This window comes from Amblyraja radiata, chromosome 2, assembly GCF_010909765.2.
Source record: "Amblyraja radiata isolate CabotCenter1 chromosome 2, sAmbRad1.1.pri, whole genome shotgun sequence".
Taxonomy (NCBI): Eukaryota; Metazoa; Chordata; class Chondrichthyes; order Rajiformes; family Rajidae; genus Amblyraja; species Amblyraja radiata.
The window spans coordinates 108,988,964-109,011,179 of NC_045957.1; the positions used below are offsets into that span (position 1 = coordinate 108,988,964).

General features: G+C 44.4%; 1 protein-coding gene across 1 annotated transcript in view; it reads right to left on the reverse strand.

Moving 5' to 3' along the window:
* LOC116966891 (alpha-2,8-sialyltransferase 8F-like) overlaps nucleotides 1-22,216 on the reverse strand; it is a 71,830-nt gene that overhangs the window by 42,870 nt on the left and 6,744 nt on the right. The window contains exon 3 of the mRNA XM_033013259.1: nucleotides 2,538-2,624. Coding sequence (XP_032869150.1) covers nucleotides 2,538-2,624 — 87 coding nt within the window. The remainder of the gene's footprint in view (nucleotides 1-2,537; nucleotides 2,625-22,216) is intronic.

Consider the following 22,216-nt stretch of genomic DNA (forward strand, 5'->3'; position numbering starts at 1 on the left):
CATTTGGACAATTACACGGATAAGAAGGATTTAGATGGAAATGGGCCAAATACAGGTACAGTGGCTTGAAAAAGTATTCATACCCCTTGAACATCTCCACATTTTGTCACGTTACAAACGTAAATGTATTTTATTGGGATTTTATGTGATAGACCAACACAAAGTGGCACATAATTGTGAAGTGGAAGGAAAATGATACATGGTTTTCTAATTTTTTTACAAATAAAAAACTGAAAATTGTGGCGTGCAAAAGTATTCAGCCCCCCTGAGTCAATACTTTGTAGAACCACCTTTCGCTGCAATTACAGCTGCAAGTCTTTTGGGGTATGTCTCTACCAGCTTTGCACATCCAGAGACTGAAATTTTTGCCCATTCTTCTTTGCAAAATAGCTCAAGCTCAGTCAGATTGGATGGAGAGCGTCTGTGAACAGCAATTTTCAAGTCTTGCCAGAGATTCTCAATTGGATTTAGGTCTGGACTTTGACTGGGCCATTCTAACACATGAATATGCTTTGATCTAAACCATTCCATTGTAGCTCTGGCTGTATGTTTAGGGTCGTTGTCCTGCTGGAAGGTGAACCTCCGCCCCAGTCTCAAGTCTTTTGCAGACTCTAACAGGTTTTCTTCCAAGATTGCCCTGTATTTGGCTCCATCCATCTTCCCATCAACTCTGACCAGCTTCCCTGTCCCAGCTGAAGAAAAGCATCCCCACAGCATGATGCTGCCACCACCATGTTTCACAGTGGGGATGGTGTGTTCAGGGTGATGTGCAGTGTTAGTTTTCCGCCACACATAGCGTTTTGCATTTAGGCCAAAAACTTCAATTTTGGTCTCATCTGACCAGAGCACCTTCCTCCACATGTTTGCTGTGTCCCCCACATGGCTTGTGGCAAACTGCAAACGGGACTTCGTATGGCTTTTTTTCCCAACAATGGCTTTCTTCTTGCCACTCTTCCATAAAGGCCCGATTTGTGGAGTGCACGACTAACAGTTGTCCTGTGGACAGATTCTCCCACCTGAGCTGTGGATCTCTGCAGCTCCTCCAGAGTTACCATGGGCCTCTTGGCTGCTTCTCTGATCAATGCTCTCCTTGCCCGGCCTGTCAGTTTAGGTGGACGGCCATGTCTTGGTAGGTTTGCAGTTGTGCCATACTCTTACCATTTTCGGATGATGGATTGAACAGTGCTCCATGAGATGTTCAAAGCTTGGGATATTTTGTTATAACCTAACCCTGCTTTAAACTTCTCCACAACTTTATCCCTGACCTGTCTGGTGTGTTCCTTGGGCTTCATGATGCTGATTGTTCACTAATGTTCTCTAACAAACCTCTGAGGCCTTTACAGAACAGCTGTATTTATACTGAGATTAGATTACACACAAGTGGACTCTATTTAATAATTAGGTGACTTTTGAAGGCAATTGGTTGCACTAGATTTTATTTAGGGGTATCAGAGTAAAGGGGGCTGAATACTTTTGCACGCCACACTTTTCAGTTTTTTATTTGTAAAAAAATTTGAAAAACATGTATCATTTTCCTTCCACTTCACAATTATGCGCCACTTTGTGTTGGTCTATCACATAAAATCCGAATAAAATACATTTACGTTTGTGGTTGTAACGTGACAAAATGTGGAAAAGTTCAAGGGGTATGAATACTTTTGCAAGCCACTGTAAATGGGATAAGCTAAGGTAGACATCTTGGTTGGCATGAATATGTTGGGTCAAAGGGCCTGTTTTCATGCTGTATGACTATCTGTGGAATGTGAGATGAAACTGGAACACTCAGAGTAAACCCACCATTTAGAGTGATACAGTGTGGAAACAGGCCCTTCGGCCCAATTCGCCCACATCGGCCAACAATGTCCTGGCTACACTCGTCCCACTTGCCTGTGCATGGTCCATATCCCTCCAAACCTGGCCTATGCATGTACCTGCTTGACTGTTTCTTAAAAGATGGGATAGTCCCAGCCTCAATTACCTCCTCTGGCAGCTTGTTCCATACACCCACCACCCTTTGTGTGATAAAGCTACCCCTCGCATTCCTATGAAATCTTTTCCCCTTCACCTTGAACCTATGCCCTCTAGTCCTCGATTCCTCAACTGGGCAAAAGACTCTGTGCATCTACCCGATCTATTCCTCTCATGATTTTGTATATATCTAAGATCTCCCCTCATCCTCCTGAGCTCCATGGAATAGAGACCCAGCTATCTCAACCTCTCCATATAGCTCACACCCTCTAGTCCTGGCGACGTCCTCGTAAATCTTTTCTGAACCCTTTCAAGCTTGACAATATCTTTCCTATAACATAGTGCCCAGAACTGACACAATACTCTAAATGCGGTCTCACAAACATCTTATACAACTACAACATGACCTCCCAACTCTATACTCAATACTCTGACTGATGAAGGCCAAAGTGCCAAATACATTTTTGACCACCCGATCTACCTGCGACTCGACTCGATCATTAATTTGTTTTCATGAATAGTTTAAATGCAGTTGTTACATTTCAGAAATGATAAAGTTGACAAATTACCTCAAATTCTTGTGCTCTTTTTTGTTCCTTACCCATCTACATTTCTGAAGTACCTTGAACAGATCAATATAATCCTTCTCAGCAAACCTAAGAGCAAAAAAAAACAATTGACATAGTGTAAAAGGTGAGCAAAGTCTACAGTTAGAAACAATATGCAAATGTAGTAGTAGTAGATCCCAAAGTTTGGATTTTAAGACACAAACTATTTCTGTCAAGTATTTTGCCGATGTAATTTTTGATCATGGGACTGACGTACACACATCTTCCTTCACTCACTTCACCAGCTCAAGAAGTGTAAATCAGATGAATGAAATAACCGATCAGAACCATTATTATTTCCATACCCCTTAATATTGTGAGTTATGTCTATCTTGTACGGTTGAAACTGACCGAAAACCGAACGGGGAGGAATTTTGTAGCTGGAACAGATTTCAGTGATGCCAGCCTTAATAAAGTGCACAGGTTTCACAGACTGTTCCTCCTTAAGTTCTAGATGGAAAGATTGTTTCATGATCGCCTTGATTTACCCGCCAAGTTCAGGTTGACCAATTTTACTAATTTTACGTTAATGCCATTTTATTCTCCCAACATTCCATCAACTCCTCACAGGTTCTACCATATACCTACATCCCTGGTCCAATTTACACTGGCCAATTAACCTACCAACACGCACATATTTTGGAGCACCAGGAGCAAACTCACGTGCTCACAGGGGGAAGGCGCAAGTGTGAGGTAGCCAATAGGTTCCGCCATCCCGGGAATTAACCTTGTGAACCTACGCTGCACTCCCTCAAAAGCAAGAATATCCTTCCTCAAATTTGGAGATACTTGTTTAGGGCCTGTCCCACTTTCACGACCTAATTCACGACATCTGCTGAGTTTGCCCTTAACTCATACTCGCAGCATGGTCGTCACGAGGTCGTAGGGGATCATAGGTAGGTCGTAGGTAGGTTGTGATGCTAGCCCTAGGTACTCGTGGCATCAAGTAGGTCGGAGCGTTTTTCTAGTCTGATGAAAAATGTCCACGAGTAAAAAATGTCGTGAATCTCGTCGTGAAAGTGGGACAGGCCCTTTATAAAGGCCTACTACGCTTACTTTCAGTGACTGATGAACAAGGACCCACAAATCTCTTTGTACTTCCCCTTTTTCCAACTTGACTCCATTCAGATAATAATCTGCCTTCCTGTTTTTGCTACCAAAGTGGATAACCTCACATTTATCCACATTAAACTGCATCTGCCATGCATCTGCCCACTCACCCAACCTGTCCAAGTCACCTTGCATCCTTATAGCATCCCCCTGACAGTTCACAATGCCACCTAGCTTTGTGTCATCTGCAAATTTGCTAATATTACTTTTAATCCCTTCATCTAAATCATTAATGCATCTTTGTAAATAGCTGTGGTGCCAGCACCGAGCCTTGCAATCCCCCACTAGTCACTGCCTGCCATTCTGAAAGGGACCCGTTAATCCCTACTCTTTGTTTTCTGTCTGTCAACCAATTTTCTAGCCATGTCAGTACCCTACCCCCAATATCATGTGCTCTAATTTTGCCCACTAATTTCCTATGTGGGACCTTATGAAATGCTTTCTGAAAGTCCAGGTACACTACATCCACTGGCTCTCTCCTGTCCATTATCCTAGTTACATCCTCAAAAAATTCCAGATGATTAGTCAAGCATGATTTCCCCTTCGTAAATCCATGCTGACTCGGACCGATCCTGTCACTGCTATCCAAATGTGCCGCTATTTCATCTTTTATAATTGACTCCAGCATCTTCCCTACCACCGATGTCAGGCTAACTGGTCTATAATTCCCTGTTTTCTTTCTCCCGCATTTCTTAAAAAGTGGGATATAATTAGCTATCCTCCAATCGACAGGAACTGATCCTGAATCTATAGATCATTGGAAAATTATCACCAATGCATCCACAATTTCTAGAGCCACTTCCTAAGTACCCTGGGATGCAGACCATCAGGCCCTGGGGATTTATCAGCCTTCAGCCCCATCAGTCTGCTTAACACCATTTCCTGCCTAACGTCAATTTCCTTCAGTTCCTCTGTCACCCTCGATCCTCTGGCCACAAGTACTTCAGGGAGATTTTTTGTGTCTTCCTTAGTGAGGACGGATCCAAAGTACCTGTTCAACTCGTCTGCCATTTCCTTGCTCCCGATAATAAATTCACATTTTTCAGTCTTCTAGGGTCCAAGTTTGGTCTTAACTAATTTTTTTCTCTTCACATACCTCAAGAAGCTTTTACTATAGAAACATAGAAAATAGGTGCAGGAGTAGGCCATTCGGCCCTTCGATATGATCATGGCTGATCATCCAACTCAGTATCCTGTACCTGCCTTCTCTCCATACCCCCTGATCCCTTTAGCCACAAGGGCCACATCTAACTCTCTCTTAAATATAACCAATGAACTGGCCTCAACTACTTTCCGTGGCAGAGAATTCCACAGATTCACTGTGTGAAAAATGTTTTTCTCATCTCGATCCTAAAAGATTTCCCCTTTATCCTTAAACTGTGACCCCTTGTCCTGGACTTCCCCCACATCGGAAACAATCTTCCTGCATCTAGCCTGTCCAACCCCTTAAGAATTTTGTAAGTTGCTATAAGATCCTCCCTCAATCTTCTAAATTCTAGTGAGTACAAGCCGAGTCTATCCAGTCTTTCTTCATATGAAAGTCCTGCCAACGTCCTGCTATCCTCCATATCCTTGGCTAGATTACCTTTCTCCCCGTATTGCCTTTTCAGTTATACAGTGTATGAACTAACAACAATCCAATCTGTCTGTCGGCATTAATTCTCAGCTGGGCTGTTACATACAGACATATGCCCGAGTACATGTCTACTGGTACGGGAAACCTGTCAGGGTGGCTGACGACATATTGTCCTGCTGCTAGTTCGGAAATCATGTTGCATCTTTGTGAAGTCCGTAATAGAGCCTTGGTTGCGTCACATTTTGAGTATTGCGTGCGGTTCTGGATTCCTCATTGCAGGAAAGATGTAGAGGCTTTCGAAAGTGTGCAGAGGAGGTTTACCAGAATGATGCCTGGATTAAGGGGTAAGACAAGTCAAGTCAAGTTTATTTGTCACATACACATACGAGATGTGCAGTGAAATGAAAGTGGCAATGCTCGCGGACTTTTGTGTATGTTTGTTTTCTCTGGAACGTGGGAAAGTGCAGGGAAGAACCGACAAAAATATAGAGTTAATTTGGGAGTAAGATATGTCAGTGGAGATTGGCCCCGTGGTTTGCTCAGCCTGCAACATGTGGGAGATCAGGGATATGTTTAGTGTCCCTGGTGACTACATTTGCAGGAAGTGTGTATAGCTGCAGCTCCTGGCAGACCGCATTGAACGATTGGAACTGCGGCTGGATTCATACTGGAGCATCCACGATGCTGAGAAAGTCGTGGATAGCACGTACAGCGAGTTGGTCACACCGCAGGTAAAAGGTAAGAGGACAGAAAGGGAACGGGTGGCCAATAGCCAGCAAAGCAGTAGGCAGGTAGTGCTGGAGTCCCCTGTGGTCATCTCCCTCCTAAACAGGTATACCATTTTGGATACTGTTGAGGGAGATGGCTCATCAGGGGAATGCAGCAGCAGCCAAGTTCATGGCACCATGGGTGGCTCTGCGGCACATGAGGGGGGGAAAAAGAGTGGAAGGGCAATAGTAATAGGGGATTCAATTGTCAGGGGAATAGATAGGCATTTCTGCGGCCGCAAACGAGACTCCAGGATAGTATGTTGCCTCCCTGGTGCAAGGGTCAGGGATGTCACTGAACGGCTGCAGAACATTCTGGAGGGGGAGGGTGAACAGCCAGTTGTCGTGGTGCATATTGGCACCAACGATATAGGTAAAAAAAGGGATAAGGTCCTACAAGATGAATTTAGGGAGCTAGGAGATAAATTTAAAGTAGGACCTCAAAGGTAATAATCTCTGGATTACTACCAGTGCCACGGGCCAGAGTAGAAATAGGAGGATATTGCAGATGAATACGTGGCTGGAAAATGGTGTAAGGTGGAGGGATTCAAATTTTTAGGGCATTGGAACCAGTTCTGGGGGAGGTGGGACCAGTACAAACAGGACGGTCTGGAATGGAACCAATGTCCTTGGGGAAGTGTTTGCTAGTGCTGTCGGGGAGGATTTAAACTAATGTGGCAGGGGGATGGGTACAAGAGCAGAGAGGCAGGGGGGTGTAAAATGAGGGTAGAAGCAATAGGTAGCAAGGTGAAAAGTAAAAGTGGCAGGCAGACAAAACCAGGGCAAAAATCAAAAAGGGCCACTTTTCAACATAATTGTATAAGGGGTAAGAGCGTTGTAAAAACAAGCCTGAAGGCTTTGTGTCTCAATGCAAGGAGTATTCGTAATAAGGTGGATGAGTTGAACGTGCAGATAGCCATTAATGATTATGATATAGTTGGGATCACGGAGAGATGGCTCCAGGGTGACCAAGGCTGGGAGCTGAACATCCAGGGATATTCAATATTCAGGAGGGATAGAGAGAAAGGAAAAGGAGGTGGGGAAGCGTTGCTGGTTAGAGAGGAGTTTAACGCAATGGAAAGGAAGGACATTAGTTTGGAGGATGTGGAATCGGTATGGGTAGAGCTGCGAAACACTAAGGGGCAGAAAACGCTGGTGGGTGTTGTGTACAGGCCACCTAACAGTAGTAGTGAAGTTGGAGATGGTATCAAACAGGAAATTAGAAATGCGTGCGACAAAGGCAAAACAGTTATAATGGGTGACTTCAATCTACATATAGATTGGGTGAATCAAATTGGCAGGGGTGCCGAGGAAGAGGATTTCTTGGAATGTATGCGGGATAGTTATCTAAATAAACATGTAGAGGAACCAACAAGAGAGCAGGCTATTTTAGACTGGGTATTGAGTAATGAGGAAGGGTTAGTTAGCAGTCTTGTTGTACGTGCCCCCTTGGGCAAGAGTGACCATAATATGGTTGAGTTCTTCATAAGGATGGAGAGTGACATTGTTAATTCAGAAACAATGGTTCTGAACTTAAAGAAAGGTAACTTTGAGGGTATGAGACGTGAATTGGCCAAGATTGACTGACAATTAATTCCAAAAGGGTTGACGGTGGATATGCAATGGAAGACATTTAAAGACTGCATGGATGAACTACAAAAATTGTTCATCCCAGTTCCGCAAAAGAATAAATCAGGGAAGGTAGTGCATCCGTGGATAACAAGGGAAATCAGGGATAGTATCAAAGCGAAGGATGATGCGTACAAATTAGCCAGAAAAAGCAGCATACCAGAGGACTGGGAGAAATTCAGAGACCAGCAGAGGAGGACAAAGGGCTTAATTAGGAAAGGAAAAATAGATTATGAAAGAAAACTGGCAGGGAACATAAAAGCTGACTGCAAGTTTTTATAGATATGTGAAAAGAAAGAGATTAGTTAAAACAAATGTAGGTCCCTTGCAGTCAGAAACAGGTGAGTTGATCATGGGGAACAAGGATATGGCGGACCAATTGAACAACTACTTTGGTTCCGTCTTCACTAAGGAAGACATAAATAAACTGCCGGAAATAGCAGGGGACCGCGGGTCAAAGGAGTTGGAGGAATTGAGTGAAATCCAGGTTAGTCGGGAAGTGGTGTTGGGTAAATTGAATGGATTAAAGGCTGATAAATCCCCAGGGCCAGAGAGGCTGCATCCCAGAGTACTTAAGGAAGTAGCTCCAGAAATAGTGGATGCATTAGTGATAATCTTTCAAAACTCTTTAGATTCTGGAGTAGTTCCTGAGGATTGGAGGCTAGCTAATGTAACCCCACTTTTTAAGAAGGGAGGGAGAGAGAAAACGGGGAATTACAGACCAGTTAGTCTAACATCGGCAGTGGGGAAACTGCTAGAGTCAGTTATTAAAGATGGGATAGCAGCACATTTGGAAAGTGGTGAAATCATTGGACAAAGTCAGCATGGATTTACGAAAGGTAAATCATGTCTGACGAATCTTATAGAATTCTTCGAGGATGTAACTAGTAGCGTGGATAGGGGAGAACCAGTGGATGTGGTGTATCTGGACTTTCAGAAGGCTTTCGACAAGGTCCCACATAAGAGATTAGTTTACAAACTTAAAGCACACGGCATTGGGGGTTCAGTATTGATGTGGATAGAGAACTGGCTGGCAAACAGGAAGCAAAGAGTAGGAGTAAACGGGTCCTTTTCACAATGGCGGGCAGTGACTAGTGGTTGCTCAAAAGCAAGCTTCTCAAAACTCCCGGAATAGGCGGAAGAAAGCTGAGAGCAGTCCACCGTACAGTCCAACCAAGGAACCTGATGAGAAAGATAAAAATAAAGATAGTCGTAGAAGAAAAAATGCAGCTGATGGAGAGAATGAACCTGTACAAAAAAAAGTGAAAGGCTAAGGCTCAGTGCTGGGACCCCAGCTATTTACAATATATATTAATGATCTGGATGAGGGAATTGAAGGCAATATCTCCAAGTTTGCGGATATTAAGCTGGGGGGCAGTGTTAGCTGTGAGGAGGATGCTAGGAGACTGCAAGGTGACTTGGATAGGCTGAGTGAGTGGGCAAATGTTTGGCAGATGCAGTATAATGTGGATAAATGTGAGGTTATCCATTTTGGTGGCAAAAACAGGAAAGCAGACTATTATCTAAATGTGGCCGATTAGGAAAAGGGGAGATGCAGCGAGACCTGGGTGTCATGGTACACCAGTCATTGAAAGTAGGCATGCGGGTGCAGCAGGCAGTGAAGAAAGCGAATGGTATGTTAGCTTTCATAGCAAAAGGATTTGAGTATAGGAGCAGGGAGGTTCTACTGCAGTTGTACAGGGTCTTGGTGAGACCACACCTGGAGTATTGCGTACAGTTTTGGTCTCCAAATCTGAGGAAGGACATTATTGCCATAGAGGGAGTGCAGAGAACGTTCACCAGACTGATTCCTGGGATGTCAGGACTGTCTTATGAAGAAAGACTGGATAGACTTGGTTTATACTCTCTAGAATTTAGGAGATTGAGAGGGGATCTTATAGAAACTTACAAAATTCTTAAGAGGTTGGACAGGCTAGACGCAGGAAGATTGTTCCCGATGGTGGGGAAGTCCAGGACAAGGGGTCACAGCTTAAGGATAAGGGGGAAATCCTTTAAAACCGAGATGAGAAAAACCTTTTTCACACAGAGAGTGGTGAATCTCTGGAACTCTCTGCCACAGAGGGTAGTTGAGGCCAGTTCATTGGCTATATTTAAGAGGGAGTTAGATGTGGCCCTTGTGGCTAAAGGGATCAGGGGGTATGGAGAGAAGGCAGGTACAGGATGCTGAGTTGGATGATCAGCCATGATCATATTGAATGGCGGTGCAGGCTCGAAGGGCCGAATGGCCTACTCCTGCACCTAATTTCTATGTTTCTATGTTTCTATGACAGGCATAGATTGAATAGACAGTCAGAAGCTTTTTTCCAGGATGGAAAAAACTAAATACTAGAGGGCATACTTATAAAGTGGGAGGGGCAGAGTTTAAAAGAGCTCTCCTTGTGATGGTTCCTCCCAGGATGTCTCAGACCACCCTTTTATATGATTTTTCCTTCAATCTTCTAAAGGTAGCTTTTGTTCTAGCCGAGGGCTATCTTGACTCTTAACCCAATCATTTCAAATAGTTACTCATAGAACGTTGAACATAGAAAAATACAGCAAATAGGTTGATTGGCCCACAATGTCTATGCCAAACATTGTGCCAAGACCAACTCTTATCTGTCTGCACATAATCTAAATCCCTTCATTTCCTGCATATACATATGCCTGTTCAAAATCTTAAATACCGCTATCATATCAGCCTCCACTGCCATCCATGAGTTCATTCCAGGCACTCATCTCTGTGAAAAACATTGTCCCACACATCTTTAATCTTTGCCCCTCTCACCTAAAAACGATGCCTCGAGTATTTGATATTTCCATCCTGGGAAAAATGGTCTGACCGTCTGCCTGGTCTATACCTATCGTTATTTTATATGCTTCTGTTAGGTTTCCCCTCAATCTCTGACATTCCAGAGAAAATAATCCATGTCTGTCCTATCACTCCTGTAGCTAATACCTGGCATCATTCTGGTATACCTCCTCTGCACCATTTCTAAAGCCTCCACATCTTTCTTATAATGGGGCGACTAATACTGCATGCAATACTCCAATTGTGGCCTCACCAAAGTCCTATAAAGCTGCATCATATCTATATATAGCTTGCTGACTAAAACTCAATGCTAAGAATTAGACCGGACATGAAAATAAGCATGCCATATGCCTTCATTACCCCTCTATCTACTAGTGTAGTTATTTTCAGGGAGTTATGGACTTATACCTCAAGATCCCTTTGTACATAAGTGTTGTTAAGGGTCATGACATTAATTGTAGATTTTCCGCATACATGTGGTCTCCCAAAGTGCAACAAGAGGAGTTGATTCATAACAAGAGGAGTTGAGTATAGTAGCAAAGAGGTCCTTCTGCAGTTGTACAGGGCCCCAATGAGACCACACCTGGAGTATTGTGTGCAGTTTTGGTCCAATAATTTGAGGAAGGACATTATTGCTATTGAGGGAGTGCAGCGTAGGTTCACAAGGTTAATTCCCGGGATGGCGGAACTGTCATATGCTGAGAGAATAGAGCAGCTGGGCTTGTATACTCTGGAATTTAGGATGAGAGGGGATCTTATTGAAACATATAAGATTATTAAGGTTTTGGACACGCTGCTGGCAGGAAATATGTTCCCGATGTTGGGGGCGTCCAGGACCAAGGGCCACATTTTAAAATAAGAGGCAAGGCATTTAGAACGGAGATGAGGAAACACTTTTTCCACAGAGAGTTGTGAGTCTGTAGAATTCTCTGCCTCAGAGGACGGTGGAGGCCGGTTCTCTGGATACTTTCAAGAGAGAGCTTGATAGGGCTCTCAAAGATAGTCAAGTCAGGGGACATGGGGAGAAGGCAGGAACGAGGTTCTGATTGTGGATGATCAGCCATGATCACATTGAATGGTGGTGCTGGCTCGAAGGGCCGAATGGCCTACTCCTGCACCTATTGTCTATTGTAAATTAATGAACATACTCTGCGTGGATTCAAATTGTACGGTGGAGACGAGGACCCTCAGCGTCATCATCTGCACAGTCACTTGGAAATGGAAAGGGGAATATTGAATCATTACTTCATTAAAGAAATACAAGTGTGGCATTCGGATATGCCATATTAGCCATACTACCTTGTATTGACCCACACGTAACTGCCAGCATAGATAAAATCAAATTGATTGATTTCCATCATGGTTACAGAGGGATTAAAGGAAAATTTGGGCAAATGCTTACACAAATATATTACTGAAGTTTGGCTCTGCCCTGACTACTTGCAATGGATTAAAAAACAGCTTATTTCAACATGGTGATGACTCAGATATCTGCATCATACCAGATGAAATACAGCCAATGTTCAGTGTGTAGGAAAGAACTGCAGATGCTGGTTTACACCAAATTTAGACACAAAATGCTGGAGTAAATCAGTGGGTCAGGCAGCATCTCTGGAGAAAAGCAATAGGTGACATTTCTGGTCAAAACCATTCTTCAAATTCAATGTTCAGTGTGATTCAATTAACCAAATGCTCAAAGAGGTAGGGGGAGGGGAGGGGGGGGGGGTATGTAGCTGCGAGAGAGACAGAGAGAGACGGAGACACAGAGAGCGAGAGAGAGAAACTATGCCCACAAAAACAAAGAAGCGCAGTGGAAAAGGTCACATGATCGACATCGGGTGAGAGTATCGCTGAAGGTAACTTCATGGATTTGTAGACACAAAGAACTCCAGATGCTGGAATCTTGCGTAATACATAGTGCTGAGGTAACTCAGCATGTCAGAGAGCATCTCTGGTGGACATGGATAAACAACTGATAATCTGAAGAAGGGCCCAACCCGAAAGATCACCTATCCATGTCCTTCAGAGATGTTACCTGACCCGCTGAGTTACTCTAGCCCTTTGTGTTCATGGCTATATAGTCTGAATTTAGAAGATAAGGTGCCTGGGAACAGCCATATTTCAGGCAGAAGGGTCTGTTCCCATGCTGCATCACTCTATGTGTTTTGCTTATTCGGTCCTTGGATGAGTGACAATTTCAAATGATTGACAAGAATTGTGAGAGCCCTAGTTAAGAACAAAGGCTTCTCTTAGAAGACTGAAGATAGATAGTGATCCGAGACACCGAGTCCTCATTGTGATGGAAGGCCGTAAAATCCAATCGTCTTCCTGTTAATTCTCCCGCAGTTGGGGCAGTTGAACCATCCCCAGTCAGGGCGATCGAAGCACCCAGAGCCGGTAGTCAAAGCTTCAGCATCAGGGGTGGTCGAAGCTCCAATGTCGGGGCAGTCGAAGCTCCTGCAGCTTAAAGCTCCTGAAGTCGGTCTCTGACCAGAGCCCGCGAGCCCATGAGGTTAGTCCACAGGCTCCTGCGGTAGAGATCAGAGGTTGATCCCTGGCAAAGGGACTGTGGGCTCCACTCCACGATGGTAAGTCTGCGGACACCAGCGGTGGAGCTCCCGAACTCGGTCTCCAGCAAAGGCTGCAAACTCCTCGATGTTAGGCCGCAGTGCGGACGAGGATACAATAGGAAAAAAATCGTATCTCCGTTGAGGTAAGAGATTAGAAAAATGTTCCCCCAATTCCCCCTCCCCCCCCACAGAAAACAAGCTAAATCTATCTATCCTCTATCTATCTACCTATCTATCCCTGACAGTCGCCTAGAGAGTCGCCTCAGTGGGACAGGCCCTTAAGTGCGTGGGAATAGCGTAGATCAGGGGAGCCGCGACCAGCTGCGTCACTCATTGTCCAGCCCACTCTCCAAGTCACTGACAGACACAAAAAGCCGGAGTAACAGCTAATTTCCTCTCTGTGTCTGTGGACCGACTCCAAGCACTAGAGGCCCATTGATCTGTGGCGCTGCTCGATTCGTGATTGGCTTTGTGGAGATCAGTCAGATGTCACCTTGTCCCTACACAACCCTGCTAGCCGGACAGGGTTCAGTTTAGAGATACAGCACAGAAACAGGCCCTTCGGCCCACCGAGTCCGCAACAACCAGCGATCCCTGCACATTAACAATATCCTACACACACTAGGGACAATTTACACTTATACCAAGTCAATTAACCAGACCTTCAGTCTGAAGAAGAGTCTCGACCCAAAACGTCACCCATTTCTTCCCTCCAGAGATGCTGCCTGACCCGCTGAGTTACTCCAGCACTTTGTGTCTATCGGTTTAAACCAGCACGTGCACCTGTCCAAATGGCGTTTAAATGTCATTGTGGTAATTTCAAGTGTAGAATGAAGACAAGAGTGTTTAGTTGTTGCGTGCAGCGACATCAGATCAATGACATTCTCAGAGGTTGGACTTGTGGAGGGAGAGGAGACCGGCTGATGTGGATCTGAGGGACCGTGAGGGTTGGTAGGGGGAGAGGAGGTCAGTGAGATATGGGGGGGCCAGATGGTGGAGGGCTTTGTAGGTGAGGATCAGGATTTTGTAGTTGATACGGTGGGAGATGGGAAGCCAGTGAAGTTGTTTGAGGACTGGAGTGATGTGATGCCAGGATTTGGTGTGGGTGATGAGTCGGGCGGCTGCGTTCTGGACCAGTTGGAGTCGGTTGATGTAGGTGGAGCTGATGCCAAGGAGAAGTGAGTTGCAGTAGTCCAGTCGGGAGGAGATGAAGGCATGGATGAGTCTTTCAGCAGCGGGAGGTGTGAGAGAGGGTCTGTGTTTGGCGATGTTGCGGAGATGAAAGAAGGAGGTTTTAATGACATGGCGGATATGAGGCTCAAGGGAGAGGGTGGAATCAAAGATCACGCCAAGGTTGCGGGCCTGGGGAGATGGGGAGACAGTGGTACCGTCGATGGTGAGAGTGGGGTTATTGATTTTGCTGAGTGTGGCTTTGGAGCCTATGATGAGGAATTCTGTCTTATCGCTGTTGAGTTTGAGGAAATTATGTTGCATCCAGGTTTTTATAGCTGACAAACAGGAGTTGATATGGGAGAGGAGGGGGGGGGGGGGGGGATTTGGTGCCGAGGTAGATCTGGGTGTCATCAGCGTAACAGTGGAAGTCCAGGTTGAAGTGGCGGAGTATCTGACCAAGGGGGAGGTTGTAGATGATGAAGAGGAGGGGGCCAAATACGGAGCCTTGGGGAACGCCTTGAGTGACTGTGGCTGTAGCAGAGGTGTGGTTGTGGAGAGAGATGAAGTGGGATCTGTTGGAAAGGTAGGAACGGAGCCAGCTGAGTGCAGAGCCTTCAATGCCGAGGTCTTTGAGTCTGGTGAGCAGGATGTTATGGTTCACTGTATCGAAGGCTGCGCTCAGGTCGAGGAAGATGAGGATGTTGAGGGAACCAGTGTCAGCAGAGGTGAGGAGGTCGTCGAGGACTTTGAGGAGAGTAGTTTCTGTGCTATGGAGGGGGCGAAAGCCAGATTGGAGGGGTTCAAGTAGGTTATACGCAAGGAGGTGGGAATGAAGTTGCGACGCAACGATACGCTCCAGGGTTTTTGAAAGAAAGGGGAGGTTTGAGATTGGGCGGTAGTTAATGAGAGAGGAGGGATCAAGACCAGGTTTCTTTAAGATTGGTGTAACAGCAGCAATTTTGAAAGCGGAGGGTGTGGTTATTCTTCAGCGTTTAGTAGAATCTAAAAAAATACTTCATTGAAACATAAAACATTTTTAAAGAGATTTGAGAAGGTAGATCCATTAAGATGTTTTTTCCTGACAGTTTAGATGTGAAAATCAGTTTCCAAGGATAGGGCGACTCGATCAGAGTTCAATAGGTGTGTACGCAATTCACAACACTCCAAAGAGTTCAACTTTGGGTGAAGATAACAGATTAATCATGATCTTGATGGATGACTAAACAGGTCTCAATCTAGGGCAAGGGTTCCAACCTTTTTCGTCCCGTTTACCCCTGGCAACTTTAATAGCACATAACAATATTATTTCACTTATTTATGAACAACTAATGATGAACAGATACCGGTATAGCAGTTCCAAACAGTCGGTCAATGAGAAAAAAATGTACAAATCCAGAATCAACAAATGTACCCCCTGGGAAGGCAAAATTTACCCCCCAATTTATCCCAGGTTGGGAACCCTTGATCAAGGGAAATTCCTATTTTTAAAATGTGTAAGTTTGCAATTAATCTTTGCTCACTTGTAAGCTTACACCAATATCCAGTTGAATTGCATTGATCTGCATAAGCCGCATGGTTCACTTCTAATCTTTTAAAGAGGATGCTTTTTTTTACTTTTTACAATTAGTGTAATGTTAAGAATTGTACACATGCTACTTGAATATAAAGTTAATGGTTCAATGTGGCTATTGAACACTACGAACTAAAACTAAACCGCAGACTGACATCAGAGGAGGACTCGCCCACCGTGGACTGATGACGGAGGACCCGCCCCGGCTTGCCCACCTCGGTCTCCGAATTGGCCCCACGCCACCACCGTGGATGGATGCTGTGCCACCAAGAGTGAGGAGGGATCGAGAGTGAGGTGGATGTGCAGCAACAACTGTTCAGTACTTTTGTAACTTTGTCGGTGCCAGCACGTGGCAACACTTGTGTACTGCCTAGGTTGTATGGAAAACAAAGCTTTTCACTGTACCGAGGTAGCTCAGGTAAGCTAGATACATGTGGCAATAAAGTGTCATCCATTCAAACTATGAACTACGAACTATATAGACTGGGAAAATAGCGTGAAGGGTTTAGATGGGGTGTAATTCCTCTAAAGTGTTCAGGAGAGTTTTCTTAAGCAGTACGTGGAGGCCCCCACACATGAGTATTGGGAAATTGGGAATGACAAGTTAATGAAGTGCGTGTGGAGGAGCCCTTTAGGACAAGTGACCTCAGTTCGATTAGGTTTAAGATATTTATGGATCGGGACAGAGAGGGTCCATGTGTTAAAATGCTCAACTGGGGTAAGGCCAACTTTGAGGGTATGAGAGAAGGTCTCGCTCAAGTTGTTTGGAGCAGGTTATTTGAGGGGAAAGGAACATCGGTCAAGTGGGATGTTTTTAAAAGTGTTCTGAAGAGAGCTCAGGATGTGTACATCCCCGTTAGGATGAAAGGTGAAGCAGGCAAACGTAAAGAAGTTTGGTTTTTCGAGGGATATAGAAGCATTGGTTAAGAATAAAATGGGCACATGGGACAGATATAGACAGCTGGGATCAAGTGCATCCCTGAAGGAGTTTCAAGAACTGAGGAGCAAACTAAAAAAGATCAGAAAGGCAAAAAGGGGCCAATAGATAGTTCTGGCGGGTAGCATAAAAGACAATTCCAAAAGATTTTATAAATACATTAGGGGAAAATGGGTAACTTGGGAGAGAGTGGGGCCACTCAGGAATACAAGTGGTCACTTCTGTGTGGAGCTACAGGAGATGGGCAAGGTCCTCAATGAGTATTTCTCCTCTGTATTTACCGAGGAGAAAGACAGTAGGACAGAGGAAATTGGAGCAATCACTGGAAGTGTCTTGAGAGCAGTCAGGTTTACCGTCGAGGAAGGTACTGTCGTGTTTGAAGGTAGACAAATCTCCGGGGCCTGATCAGATATATCCGAGGACATTGCGGGAACCCTGGTTGAAATTTATGAGTTGTTCTTAAATACAGGAGAGATGCCAGAGGATTGGAGGATGGCAAATGTTCTACCTCTTTCCAAGAAGGGCAGCAGGGAAAATGCTGGGAACTATAGGCTGGTGAGCTCAACATCTGTAGTTTGCAAGTTGCTGGAGAGTATTCTGAGGGATATGATTTACAGGCACAACATTTGCCACCCTCCAGTCGTTTGGCACCTCACCATTATTTAGTGATGAATCATAAATCTCAGCCAGTACATCTGCTATTTCATTTCTAGCTTACCAGTGTACTCAGATATACCTAATCAGGAAGTTAATTTTTAGTGCTCTGAAACGTATGACAATAAAACATTCTTGATGTATGGGAGATAAGAAGGGTTTCATTGAAAATTCTGAAGATATTTTGTTTGCAAGAGGGTTTTATTGATTTTTACATTGGGTGTTGCAATAAGAATTTAAAAGTTTGTGGTTGATATCATTGTGTTGGGCTGTTTCGCAAACACTGATGAGACAGAGTAAAAGAAGAGAGCTTAATAATATGGTGTCAAGACTGAAACCCCTCTCAATTCCACCTGCATTCCACCCTCTTCAATCCTTTTGTCACACACCAGTCTTTTCTTCTCTGCCCTTTGTCCAACCATCTACCTATCAAGCTTCCCTCCCACCCCTCCACCCCCCGCCCGACGCATCCACGCATTGCTTACCAGGCTTTGACCTGTCCCTCCTCTCTTCCATCTGCCTACCCCACCTCACCAGCATCAATCGGAAAAAGGGTCCCAACATGAAACTTCACCTATCCATATCTTCCAAAGATGCTGCCTGAAAGCTACCCAAGCTACTACAGCATTTTGTATGTTTTTTTTTTTTTTGTAAACCGGCAACTGCAGTTCCTTGCGCCTGCAATGAAGATCTTACTTGCTGCAGCTTTTTTTTTTACAGGCAATTATTTAAATATACTTTCTCTGTACTTTCTCTGCGGTTGTAATGCTATATTCTGCACTACGTTTCCTTCCTCTTTTAAATTTCCAGTTGTACTCATTTATGGTACGATATGTCTGCGTAGCATGCAAAACTGTTTTTTTAAATATATATTGGTGTAAGTCACAGTCATTAACTAGTAACAATGCCAATGAAACAAACTTAAAATCATTTGTTTAGTCATACAGCATGGAGACAGGTCCTATGACCTAATTTGCCCACGTGGACCAATATATCCCATCTATACCAGTGCCACCTGCCTACATTTGGCCCATATCATTCTAAACCTATCCTATCCATGTACATGTCCAAATGTCTTTATAATGTTGTGATGGTACCTGTTTCAACTACCTTCTCCAGCAGCTCATTCCATACCCCTGCCACCCTTGGTGTAAAAAAGTTGACTATAAGGTTCCTCAGGTACTGCCATGGGTTGAAAATTGCAGACAAGAAACAAAGAGACCGAATTAACAGGTCCCTTTCAGAATGGCAGACAGTGACTAGTGGGGTACCGCAAGGCTCGTTGCTGGGACCATGGGTATTTACAATATACATCAATGATTTAGATGAAAGGATTCAAAATAACATCAGCAAATTTGCAGATGACACAAAGCTGGGTGGCAGTGCGAACTGTGAGGAGGGTGCTATGAGGATGCACGCTGACATGGACAGGTTGGGTGAGTGGGCAGATGCATGGCAGATGCAGTTTAATGTGGATAAATGTGAGGTTATCCACTTTGGTGGCAAAAGCAAAAACGCAGATTATTATCTGAATTGTGTCATTGGGAAAAGGGGAAGTACAAAGAGATCTGGAGGGTTACATAGAAACATAGAAATTAGGTGCAGGAGTAGGCCATTCGGCCCTTCGAGCCTGCACCGCCATTCAATATGATCATGGCTGATCATCCAACTCAGTATCCCGTACCTGCCTTCTCTCCATACCCTGATCCCCTTAGCCACAAGGGCCACATCTAACTCCCTCTTAAATATAGCCAATGAACTGGCCTCGACTACCCTCTGTGGCAGGGAGTTCCATAGATTCACCACTCTCTGTGTGTAAAAAGTTCTTCTCATCTCGGTTTTAAAGGATTCCCCCCTTATCCTTAAGCTGTGACCCCTTGTCCTGGACTTCCCCAACATCGGGAGCAATCTTCCTGCATCTAGCCTGTCCAACCCCTTAAGAATTTTGTAAGTTTCTATAAGATCCCCTCTCAATCTCCTAAATTCTAGAGAGTATAAACCAAGTCTATCCAGTCTTTCTTCATAAGACAGTCCTGACATCCCAGGAATCAGTCTGGTGAACCTTCTCTGCACTCCCTCTATGGCAATAATGTCCTTCCTCAGATTTGGAGACCAAAACTGTACGCAATACTCCAGGTGTAGTCTCACCAAGACCCTGTACAACTGCAGTAGAACCTCCCTGCTCCTATACTCAAATCCTTTTGCTATGAAAGCTAACATACCATTCGCTTTCTTCACTGCCTGCTGCACCTGCATGCCCACTTTCAATGACTGGTGTACCATGACACCCAGGTCTCGCTGCATCTCCCCTTTTCCTAGTCGGCCACCATTTAGATAATAGTCTGCTTTCCTGTTTTTGCCACCAAAATAGATAACCTCACATTTATCCACATTATACTGCATCTACCAAACATTTGCCCACTCACCGAGCCTATCCAAGTCACCTTGCAGTCTCCTAGCATCCTCCTCACAGCTAACACTGCCCCCCAGCTTAGTGTCATCCGCAAACTTGGAGATATTGCCTTCAATTCCCTCATCCAGATCATTAATATATATTGTAAATAGCTGGGGTCCCAGCACTGAGCCTTGCGGTACCCCACTAGTCACTGCCTGCCATTGTGAAAAGGACCCGTTTACTCCTACGCTTTGCTTCCTGTTTGCCAGCCAGTTCTCTATCCACATCAATACTGAACCCCCAATGCCGTGTGCTTTAAGTTTGTAAACTAATCTCTTATGTGGGACCTTGTCGAAAGCCTTCTGGAAGTCCAGATACACCACATCCACTGGTTCTCCCCTATCCACGCTACTAGTTACATCCTCGAAAAATTCTATAAGATTCGTCAGACATGATTTACCTTTTGTAAATCCATGCTGACTTTGTCCAATGATCTCACCACTTTCCAAATGTGCTGCTATCCCATCTTTAATAACTGACTCTAGCAGTTTCCCCACTACCGATGTTAGACTAACTGGTCTGTAATTCCCCGTTTTCTCTCTCACTCCCTTCTTAAAAAGTGGGGTTACGTTTGCTACCCGCCAATCCTCAGGAACTACTCCAGAAACTAAAGAGTTTTGAAAGATTATTACTAATGCATCCACTATTTCTGGAGCTACTTCCTTAAGTACTCTGGGATGCAGCCTATCTGGCCCTGGGGATTTATCGGCCTTTAATCCATTCAATTTACCCAACACCACTTCCAGACTAACCTGGATTTCACTCAATTCCTCCAACTCCTTTGACCCGCAGTCCCCTGCTATTTCCGGCAGATTATTTATGTTTTCCTTAGTGAAGACGGAACCAAAGTAGTTATTCAATTGGTCCGCCATATCCTTGTTCCCCATGATCAACTCGCCTGTTTCTGACTGCAAGGGACCTACATTTGTTTTAACTAATCTCTTTCTTTTTACATATCAATAAAAAGTTTTGGTCAGTTTTTATGTTCCCTGCCAGTTTTCTTTCATAATCTATTTTTCCTTTCCTAATTAAGCCCTTTGTCCTCCTCTGCTGGTCTCTGAATTTCTCCCAGTCCTCCGGTATGCTGCTTTTTCTGGCTAATTTGTACGCATCATCCTTCGCTTTGATACTATCCCTGATTTCCCTTGTTATCCACGGATGCACTACCTTCCCTGATTTATTCTTTTGCGAAACTGGGATGAACAATTTTTGTAGTTCATCCATGCAGTCTTTAAATGTCTTCCATTGCATATCCACCGTCAACCCTTTTAGAATTAATTGCCAGTCAATCTTGGCCAATTCACGTCTCATACCCTCAAAGTTACCTTTCTTTAAGTTCAGAACCATTGTTTCTGAATTAACAATGTCACTCTCCATCCTAATGAAGAACTCAACCATATTACGGTCACTCTTGCCCAAGGGGGCACGTACAACAAGACTGCTAACTAACCCTTCCTCATTACTCAATACCCAGTCTAAAATAGCCTGCTCTCTCGTTGGTTCCTCTACATGTTGATTTAGATAACTATCCCGCATACATTCCAAAAACTCCTCTTCCTCAGCACCCCTGCCAATTTGATTCACCCAATCTATATGTAGATTGAAGTCACCCATTATAACGGTTTTGCCTTTGTCGCACGCATTTCTAATTTCCTGTTTGATACCATCTCCAACTTCACTACTACTGTTAGGTGGCCTGTACACAACACCCACCAGCGTTTTCTGCCCCTTAGTGTTTCGCAGCTCTACCCATACCGATTCCACATCCTGCAAACTAATGTCCTTCCTTTCCATTGCGTTAATCTCCTCTCTAATCAGCAACGCTACCCCACCTCCTTTTCCTTTCTCTCTATCCCTCCTGAATATTGAATATCCCTGGATGTTCAGCTCCCAGCCTTGGTCACCCTGGAGCCATGTCTCCGTGATCCCAACTATATCATAGTCATTAATAGCTATCTGCACATTCAACTCATCCACCTTATTACGAATGCTCCTTGCATTGAGACACAAAGCCTTCAGGCTTGTTTTTACAACACTCTTACCCCTTATACAATTTTGTTGAAAAGTGGCCCTTTTTGATTTTTGCCCTGGATTTTCCGGCCTGCCACTTTTACTTTTCACCTTGCTACCTATTGCTTCTACCCTCATTTTACACCCCTCTGTCTCTACGCTCACACATTTAAGAAACCCTTTCCCTTTAACTCCATCCTCCACTAGCCCATTCGACACCCCACCCCCCTTATTCAGTTTAAAACCACCTGTGTAGCAGTGGCAAACCTGCCTGCCAGAATGCTGGTCCCACACCTGTTAAGATGCAATCCATCCCTTTTGTACAATTCCCCCTTACCCCAAAACAGATCCCAGTGATCTAAGAATCTAAATCCCTGCCC